The sequence below is a fragment of the Cavia porcellus genome, unplaced genomic scaffold, assembly GCF_034190915.1.
Source record: "Cavia porcellus strain 051 isolate PalLab524CR breed Dunkin Hartley unplaced genomic scaffold, mCavPor4.1 scaffold_8, whole genome shotgun sequence".
Lineage (NCBI taxonomy): Eukaryota > Metazoa > Chordata > Mammalia > Rodentia > Caviidae > Cavia > Cavia porcellus.
In genome coordinates, this window is record NW_026947491.1 from 43940106 (window position 1) to 43950547 (window position 10442).

The 10442-nt window shown below is 45.0% G+C and overlaps 1 protein-coding gene across 1 annotated transcript; it reads right to left on the reverse strand.

Annotated features, from left to right (window-relative positions):
• Positions 1 to 3292: 3292 nt before the first annotated feature.
• Krt5 (keratin 5) lies at positions 3293 to 8978 on the reverse strand. The gene is made up of 9 exons (XM_003476282.4): positions 8331 to 8978; positions 7528 to 7742; positions 6784 to 6844; positions 6587 to 6682; positions 6285 to 6449; positions 5785 to 5910; positions 5235 to 5455; positions 4385 to 4419; positions 3293 to 3951 (listed from the first exon to the last, which is right to left on the reverse strand). The coding sequence occupies exons 1-9, from the start codon at positions 8877 to 8879 to the stop codon at positions 3668 to 3670; spliced, it is 1752 nt and encodes a 583-aa protein (XP_003476330.1). The 5' UTR covers positions 8880 to 8978; the 3' UTR covers positions 3293 to 3667.
• Between the last annotated feature and the right edge of the window lie 1464 nt (positions 8979 to 10442).

Here is a 10442-nt window from a genome sequence, read left to right on the forward strand (position 1 = left end):
GTTTTTATCTATCTTTGATTTTTTGCAGTTTGAAAATTTGCGTAGGTATTGTGTGCGTGTGTGTTTTAATTTACCTTCTTTAGTGTTCTCTGAGCTTCTCAGACCTCTGATTTGATATCTGACATTAATTTTAGGAAATTCTCAATCATTACTGTCATTGCTGTCTCTTGTATTTTTCTGTTTCTTCCTCATTTCTTTTCCCTTTAGCATTCCCATTACACACATATTATACCGTTTGTCATTGTATGTTTTGGCAACCACAATTATGCATATAGTATTCTGGTTTTTTCTTCAGTTTTTTTCAATTTGTGTCTGTTATCATATTTCCAAACTCAGGTTCTTTCTTCATGAAGTGAGCTCATCGAAGACATTCTTTCATTTTTAATGTTATTTCAAGCTTTATTTGTATTCTTTCTCATTTCCGTTACACAGCTAGGTTAGGCTCTAATCAAGCTTCAGCTGGTTAGGCTGTAGTTACACAGGGTTAGACTGTTGAATGCAAGCTATTTAGAAATGGTTCGCTTTTCACTCCCCCTGCTGGAAGCATCAAGGGATTTTTCTCCTATCTTTGTGAGAACATGGTAGAGATCCTAGAAGAAAAAGTCACAAAAGTGGGTGCGCCTCCAAGTTTGGGATCCCCCAGAGTTTTAACTATTAATTTATCTACACTGAGCCACCAGCAATTGGTCAGATACAGTTTAGGTTTTCCTACCAATTCTCACAGAGATTTCTGCTTCTAAAACGCTTTTCTTTTAAGGGAATTCTCTATCATTGGCTCTCTGTCTCTCCACTTTGTGGGGCATTGTTTTGCTCCGTGTCCTCAGTTCTCTGATGGATGCAGAAGAGTTGTTGCTTTTCATTTGTTTACCATTAAGTAAGTTCTCACACTGGCCACAGAGGGGCAAAGGTCTTGCTTCTAAAAGCTGAGGGAGCCTTTGGGGATCAGTGACCTCTTTCCTTGATTGTCATCCCCAAATTTCATCACCACTAGGATCTTTCATTTCCTCTTTACTTACAATCTGGCTCTGCAGTCTGCTTTCAAGAACACTCTTTGAGTTATGTGTGTGCTGTGTGATTGCCTTCTGGTCAACTTGCACTTTGAACCATGTTGCTTTTGATTGTATTTCCAGAGTTCTACAGAGCCTTTGAGGCAAATTTACTGACCCAAATCAAAAGTTTCAAAAATTAGCTTTTATGGGATTGTGGCTTTTCTACATGTGGCCCTGGGTCCTGTGTCTTAACCTAGGCCTATCAATGCATCTCATAATGAGTTCTGTTTCTCAATTCTAGGGTAAACTAGGACTCTGCGACTATTGATTATGTCTCTCAAGCACTCGCTCTTCCTCATTTTATGGTGCACTCAGGGAAAAGATTAACATCTTGTGCAATACATGATCCCATCAGGTGGTGGCTCACATGGAAGAAGAGCAGTTACTATTAGCACTCGGACCATAGTCCTAGTCAAACGACTAGCTAGAACTCTAGGAAATGCTTTGTGGTGCAGTTTCCTTTGTCTTTGTTGTCAATCCCTGTTCTGCTTAAATTTAATTAAGCCTGAGAGGCAAACATACAAGGCACCAACCAATAAATTAACTCAGGGATTCTCACCAGGAGGCCTTTCACCTTGATGATTTGATTTGAGGCTTTCTAGAAGATGATATTTATAAATATGAGTAGAAGAAATCCTGTTACCAAAATGTAGCCAGAAACCACACCAAAAAAAAGATGTATGTGTGAGAGAGAGAACAAAATCTGAAACAAAGAGAAAACAAAAACAGGAAACAGAAGCCCACATCCACAATTTGATGCAACTGGAAATCCAAAGTATTCTAAAAGAATATATTCATCAAAAAGACAAAATGTATGCAGACTGACTTTAGACTTTTATCACACAAGTTCTGGATTTTCATTCACATCCACTGAAATACATTAGTTGGCAAATCTTTATGGCCTTAGTCCTCACTGGAGCTCAAGTTACACTTTCACTTGGAAATCTCAATAAATTTAAATGATATCCTTGCATGTCAAAGACACTACTGAATACAAAAAAGAGAACAAATGGGTCTACCTCACTTTAATTAACTACTGACTTGCCAAAAACCCCATGATCATACCTTCCCCTAAAATACCCCATAGTGAACATGTTCAGTCAATGAGTAACAAATTAAATTAAAACTTAATTAAATCTTTAGCACCTACAAATTGGCTTGATAAAATTGGTCTCCATGAACTCTCCCTCAATTAAAATAGTTAATATACTTAATGTAAATTAAAACAGCACTTTCAAGAGATGAATCCCATTGTACAGTATCTACTTAGAGGGGTGATTATAGCCCACTCTTTCTCTATTTAACAACTCAACGTGGCCTATTTTAAACTCGGAAAAAATGATTGGTGCCTCCTGCTGGATTGTCACATCTTTAATGCTCTGGTCATCTTCTCTTAAGGCTTCATATCCAATATTATTGAACCACTGACTTATCCAATTCATACCTGGAAAATACTTTCCTTTATAGATTTGCTAATAGTATTTTGTCCAGTACTCACTTCAACAGCTTCCACTTCTACAAGGGCACAATCTGCCTTTTCCAGATATCCACGGAGCATCTTAACAACGTGGCCATTGTGTATTCTTTGGTCTTATCTGCACTTGACTCTCCAAGAGCACAAACATGATTTGCATGGAAAAGTCACCCTCCGAAGAGATATTTTTAATACATGCCCATTTAGGACATACAAATATTCACAAAGAACCTCACAAAAATGGCATGCTTCTGTTGCACATACAGCTTAACAACCTATCACTTCAGTTAAATCCCTGAAATTACACGGTAAACTGAGGACAGCTGCACTGCCGACAATGTCCATAGCTATTGGTCCTCTCAATGTCTATTATATTAGAAGAACCTCAATGTCTTTTAGGGCTTTTTGGGTTTTGAAACCAACATATTCTTCATTTATCAATATTACTTCAGTCTATTTATGCTGTTATATACAAACTGGTCCATGTTAAATGGGCCCCCTTCAATAAAAGGCTGTAAAGTATCTCCATGGTGCAAAGAAGTATACACTCCTTTTTGTGCACTGCAGTGATTCCTTCATGGCAGAGGCTTCACCAGCATCACCTCGCACCTCCTCAAGTCCCTGGACCACCCCTGAAGGCCACTTGCCCTTCAAAATTTTCACATACTCCCCGTGAGTCATCAAAGGAACCAATTTCATCTGGACAGACTGACCCTCCCGAGGTCTCTAGGTTGGTGACAGATCTAGAAAAAACAATTTTGCACCAGGGTTTATATTATAAAAGCATTTTATTGAACATACTCTGGAGGTAGTCAGAACTAGGACATGACTGGGGTGGGCAACGCAGTGCAAATTCTGTTTTGATGGTGTAGAGACTTAAAAACTTTAGATTCCTGTATCATGAAAGGCCATACCATGGGGACCAAAAGATAGATTTGAAGCAGAAAATGCAATTGTGATGTGGGAGATAAGAAATTAGAAATTGGGTCCTCCTAGCAACCAAAGAATTGGGCTCTGCAGTAGGCTTGTTCTAGACTACTCTCCAGAAAAAAGAGAAAACTTGACATGGGAGGTTGTCTACAAGAGGAGACTCCATGGACTAGGGGGCTGCCTTCAAGGGACAGTGCTTTGCAGCAGGCTCTTCTTAGCTCTTGAAGGTCCTCCGGGAGGAAGAGGTGGTAGAGACAAACTTGACGCTGGAACCACTGCTTCCAGCACTACCAATGCCTATCCCTATACCTCGGCCACTGCTCGAGCTGAAGCCAGAGCCCCTGGCACTAAGCCTGCTGCCGAGGCCAACACCTCCACTGCTGCTGGAGTAGTAGCTGCTGCCGCCACCTCCACCAAGACCACCGCCAAGGCCTCTACTCAGGCCGCCGCCAAAACCGCTGCCATCCCATTCACTGGACAAGCTGTTTGTGACAACCGCTGTGGGGAGAAGAGAAGTGGTATGACTAGTTGTCAGATTGATCCTACATGGCCAACTTATTTAATCCTGCTGGGGGTGCATTATACCTAGTCCTTTTTAGAATTACAAAAGGGGGCCCAGAAGAACTATATAATTTACTGAAGGTCCCTGACAGAGGCTGGAGAATACAATAGACAAGATATGGTACTGGATATGCATGTGGAACAGGGCCCAACACGTATGTGACACACAGCCTACCCTTTAAGAGACAACACATGAGCTACATTGCTTCATGTCCCACCCTGTATTCTTTCCCCTCCACCACTGGATTCTCACTAAGTGTATTAAGTAATAATATACTGGGATGTGGCAAGTTTGGAGTCTAAAAACAACAGGTTGGCACCAAAGATCCCCAATCATGATCATTGTGAATTTCTTTTCAAAGTTACTTACAGATGTTGACTGGTCCAACTCCTTCTCCACTCAGTCTGAAAGAGAAAAAAATTTGAAATGAGAATTCTTTTAAACTTTCAAGTTTAAAAATTAGACTTTGTGGCTAATCCCCATAGGTTAGGTTAGATTAGATTAGATCTTATCTCAAAGCCAGGAGTCTGTATGCCCAGAAAACAACTCCAGCTAGAAGAAGAGGGAGCACTCTGGAGGGAGTGCTCCCTCCAGAGATCCTGGTTTAGAGATACGTAGTCAAAGGAACATAAGTCACATTCGCTTCCTCCCATTTTATAGAAAGCATAAGTAAGGGACTGTGGGAAATATGAGTATGTATGAAGCAATTTTTGTCTCTAGGAGCTTACATTCTATAACAGAAATTGGTCTACACAGAAATTCCTCAAACAGAAAGAAGGCAAATGGCAATATCAGAAAACTGAAGAAAGTGGAGTAGTTTGAAAATCAAAAGACAGGTAAAACCCCTGCAAGAATCATGAAAGCTTTCCTGAAAGAAAAGGCACTTGAAGAATCCTGATTCTGACAAGGGTGAAGACGAGTGTGGTGGGGATAGTGAGGTATCAAAAAGAACACGGAAGAAAGAAGAAAAGGGACAGAGTTCAGGGCTCACTTGTTGAGTAGCATAATTGTCTGGAGAAAAGGTAGGACCTGAAAATGCTGATAGTGCAGGTAAATCAGAAGAGTGAATGGAGGCCTGCAGAGTACACATGTGTCAGACAGAAATCAACACAGGGTGGGTAATTATCATGCACAAAACAGCAGTGTGTTTTACATCCTTAGTGAAGAAGCTCCACATTATCAAATGAGAGGCCTTCCTGGGCCCACAGTGTCAGCTCACCTGCACTCCTCGCCCTCCAGCAGCTTGCGGTAGGTGGCAATCTCCACATCCAGGGCCAGCTTCGTGTTCATGAGCTCCTGGTACTCACGCAGCAGCCGGGCCATGTCCTGCTTGGCCTTCTGCAGAGCCTCCTCCAGCTCTGTCAGCTTGTTCCTGGCATCCTTGAGGGCCAGCTCCCCACGCTGCTCAGCATCAGCGATGGCGGCCTGCAGGTTGGCACACTACAGAAGGAAAGGAAAAAAAGAGTGTGGACAGTATGGTAGGTGAACTGAACCTGGAGTGTTTCTTCTGAGATTCTAGTCTGGCAAACCAAACTCTCTGGAGCCCCAGAGAGCACCTTATGTATCTGTCCTGGTCTTAACGATGGTGGAAATCACAACATTGGTGCTTGTTCTAGATCCCTCCCTCCTTCTCTCTCTGTCTCTCTCTGTGTGTGTGTGTGTGTGTGTGTGTGTGTGTGTGTGTGTGTAACACACAAAAGTAAAGCAAGCTAAGTCTGCTATTTGGAGCTGAGGCCCTTCCTCCTCATTTTCTTTCAACCTCAGCCTACCTGCTTCTTAACATTGTCAATCTCAGCTCTCAGCCTCTGGATCATGCGGTTCATCTCGGAGATCTCATGCTTGGTGTTGCGAAGGTCATCACCATGTCGGCCAGCTGTCTGCTGCAGCTCTTCATACTGATAATGCCAGGAAAGAAAAAGCTCCAGTTTATATGAAGGTGAAAAACACTTTCCCCAAATTCACAGGCAATAGCTACCAAGAGGGGGCAAAAATATAGTTTTTTGGGACCTGGGGGTGATTTAACTTTTTCAAGGTAAGAACTGGTCGTCAATAATTTCCTTATTAGTGTCTTTGCTTTCTAAGAGACACTGATGGAAAATTTTTGTTTAGACTTTTTTAGTTTCTAAGGAAAATGTATACATGCTTATTCCTATAACTCATCCCAGTTGGTCTCAGCAAGCCTCATGAGCCCCATTCTTAGCATTGTCATGGCCTACAATCTTAAACACAGGTTATCCCCTCAGTGAAGAGACATTTCCAGGGCACTCACCTTGGTCTGGTACCAGGACTCAGCTTCAGTCCGGCTGCGATTAGCGATGTCCTCATACTGGGCCTTGACATCAGCAATGATGCTGTCCAGATCCAGGTTGCGGTTGTTGTCCATGGACAGCACCACAGAGGTGTCGGAGACATGTGTCTGCATCTGGGACAGCTCCTGCAGGGAGACTTGAGGTCAGTCATCGGATTTTGTTATCTAATGTCAGTTCCATTTGAGTCTTCCATTTATTGTGGAATATAAACTCAAGAAAATAAAATAACTACCCCCATGAAAAATTTAGGTAAGTTTCTCACCGCATCAAAGAACAGCTTCATGAAGTTGATCTCATCCATCAATGCATCAACCCTGGCCTCTAGCTCCACCTTGCTCATGTAGGCAGCGTCTACATCCTGCAGAAATGGATGATGTTTGGCATCAAACAAGGATTTCAATGACTCCACCCTCAGGACAACATGGCCTCAGGCTACAGTTTCCTTCCACCTATACATACCTTCTTCAGCATCACAAACTCGTTCTCTGCAGTGGTACGCTTATTGATTTCATCTTCATACCTGGTCAGGAAAGGAACAAGAAGTGTTCATTAGAGGACGAAGAACAGACAAGCCATCTTTATTGACCAGTTCATGTGGGCCTGCTCTTATATTGGGAAGGGGCTTCTCACATCTTATAAATGTGGAGGGAGGAGATACAGGTAATGTGAGGCAAGGTCCTCACCTATTATGCTGCCTTCTCTGTCACTACCTGTCACATCCTCATCTTATTGCCACCATAATTCAATTATGTCAAGATCTTTCTACAGCAAAGCTGTGCTGTTTCTCTCTAGTTCCACATCTAGCCAGTTTCTCTAGCACCTTGTCAGCTCCAGAGTCTATTTAAAAAAGAAAGAAAACCTAAAGCTAGCAGTTCATTAGCTAATTCACATGACTGAAAAAACTCCTAGAACCACCAAGCTAAGTTATATCATCAGTTCCTGCTTTGAGGGGAAGCCAAAAAAGTTCACATAGTGTATATTAAGTGCATTGTGGAGGGATGCCCCAGAGAGCAAGATTACACGATGGCACGTTTCTTTGGAATGGTGAATGCCACAGGCTTGGCTGTTAGCTAAATGTCTTACAGAGGAGCTATATGCTAGAACTTCCCAAACATGGAGCTAGATGTTTCTTTTTAAAGTAGTGCAAGTATCCAGAAAAGGTACGCTTCTAGCCCACGGGGAAGCATTTGTCCCCCAACTCACTTATTCTTGAAGTCTTCTACCAGGTCCTGCATATTCCTCAGCTCCGAGTCCAGGCGGGTTCTCTCCCCAAGGATGGAGTCCAGCTGCCTCCTGAGGTTGTTGATGTACTGCTCAAATAAAGGATCCAAGCTCTGCTTGACTGTCCTGGTGCCCTGCTCCTGGAGAAGGTTCCACTTGGTGTCCAGGACCTTGTTCTGTTGTTCCAGGAACCGCACCTGGACAAGAGCACAGTGTGAAGATAGAAAAGTTAGGACTTCATGTTCCAATGACCAGTTCAGCATTGTGTCTAACATCTCATCTTGCTTCCCACCCCACACAAACTTTCCTGTGTGCAGTGCCCTCCTCAGCCTAAAGGGGAAGTCCAGAGTGAGGCAGTAATCCTCAGTCTTCTTGGAGAGACTGGACCCTCATCGAGGCCATAGCCAGACCAGCAATGGCCATCTGCAGTGTGACCCAGTGCAGTGAGGACTGCAAATGATCTCCAGCTACCCCCTGATAAACACTTCTGCCTTGCACTTCTGCCCATGCAATCCTCCCTGTTACACAGTGCACAGAGCTGACCTAGTGTCCACCCAAAAACAAGGGGCTCTCACAGGATAACCTCTGAATGGGAAGAAATAAGATTCTGCCTTCCAAGCTGCAGGTGTAAGTGAGAAAGAAGGCCCCTAACGCTGCACACAGGAACAAATGGAAATGGCTATAAATATGGAAGTGTCTAGTGCAGCCTGAAAAGCCTTCTCTCTCCCTCATCTTCAGCTTCTACTCCAGACTCCCTGTGGGTTTTTACAAGGATCACATCTCACCTTGTCGATGAAGGAGGCAAACTTGTTGTTGAGGGTTTTGATCTGCTCACGCTCTTCGGTTCTGACTCGCTGGATGGTGGGGTCAATTTGCAGATTCAGAGGAGTGAGGAGACTCTGGTTGATGGTGACCTCTTGGATGCCACCAGGTGGGCACACAGGGAAGCCAGCACCACCATAGCCACCACCAAAGCCAGCTCCGCCACCGAGCCCAAAACCACCACCACCAGCTCCACTGCCAAAACCAAATCCACTGCCGGCTCCACCTCCAAAGCCGAAGCCGCTTCCAGCACCAGCACCAAATCTGTTCCTGAAGCCGCCGCCGCTAGCACTGATGGAAATCCTCTTGCTTCCCCCCAAATTATAGAGGCTCCGGCTGCCAAAGCCACCCGCTCCACCAGCAACCCCAAAGCTGACCCTGCCGCCGCCACCACCCCCTGAACGGGACACAGAGCTGAAACTGGTGCGAGAGACAGACGGGGTGATGGCAGAGGCTGTGCTGAAGGAGCGGCTGCCCCCGCTGCGGAAGGACACACTGGACTGGCGAGACATGGTGGCTTGTTCCTGAGGGAGCAGGAGTGCAGAGCACTGGTGGGCTGCAAAGTGCTGGCGAGAACGGAGCTCAGCAGAACACAGCGGGTGGCTCTGTTACCCTGGAATGACAACCCCCCTTTTATCCCCTCAGAAGTGGGCTGGGCGGGAGAGCTGTGGAGCTGTGAATGATTAAGTGGGCTGGGCATGCCTGGGGGCAGCTGTGAGCTCACCTTCACACCTGCACAGTGTGCGGGTGCAAATGCTTTCTGGCAGGCTTTGCTCAGTTAGAAATAACCTTGCCTTACAGCACTGATCCCTTGGCAGTACCTCGGTGACAACGCCAGTGAGTCTATCTTCATCACGGGGTCGGGGGGGCTGTGGCCAGCCTGAGAAGATGCCAGAAAATAAGGGGGCATTTGCCCATGATCACTTTTCTGGAGATTCTTGCAGGACCAGGGACAACGTCCACCATCACATCATGGTCCCCGCTGCCCTGCCAGTTTAGGTGACACTACCCAAAGCAGGTCCCCATTGGCAACAATCCTCTCTTACATTTGCTAGGTAGGAGGTTGCCACAGGGACTTCAGCTCTTGGAAAGTTAATCTGTGGCTTTATGTCTTTAGTATGAACTGGAGAGAAAAATGGAGTGTGTTCCTTTCAAGCACTAGTTCTTTTTAGGGGAAATATTTTATCCCTGAGTCCATTGGACAAATTTATCTGCAAGGTTGAGACCAGAAAGTCTTCCCAAATTGCTAAGCTCCCGAAACAGAATGTGGGCTCCCTCTGCCTACTGTAAACCACTTTGCCCTCTTCAAGTCTGGCCCTCTGCATCTCTTCCTAACTCAGCATTCTGTGTGCATTGACATTTTCCTTTCCTTTTGTTGTGGACAGGACTCTGCAGGGGGCTTAGCAGCCCCAGGGAATTCATACAATTCCTTACAAAACGTCTTGACCCTGGACTAGTAGTCAGTCTTCAGGGGGAGCCATTCTGCTGGCTCCCCCAGCCCCCAGGTGTGTTCCAGCCAGCTCTCAGTTATTCCACAAGGGAAGGAGTGAGTCACTGTATCTGTTGATACAGGCTGAAGGCTGCCACAAACACATACCTCCAGGAGCTTCTAATCTCATCAGGAACATGTCAAGAATCCGCTGGCCTGTTACAACGGCAAACCAGCCTGTTCTGGGCAACGGGAATCACTGTGCTTTCTCTGAGCTCCAACTCAAGGCCTCCTTCAAGGCCAGCGGAATAGAAAAGGGAATTCTAAATCTGTGGATTCATCCTGTCAGAGAGTTCAGCCAAACTGAGTGTGGGGGATCCAGCAGTTAGCATAGCAACCTACCAGTTGCTTTAGGAGAGCTCCTAGATCCCTTTGGCCAAAGTAGTCTCAACTGTGACACCAGAAGAAAGAAGGAAATTACAGTTAGATTTTCACAAGTGATAGTCTTAAACCACACCTTCTCTTTCTCACTGCAGACTTGAGTGGGAATTACCTCTCTGATTACCCCAGAGAAAAAAACTGGACCCTCTGGTGGGGTAGGCCTGGGACAACTAGGAGCCAAGCCCTGCTCCAGATGGTGTGGAAG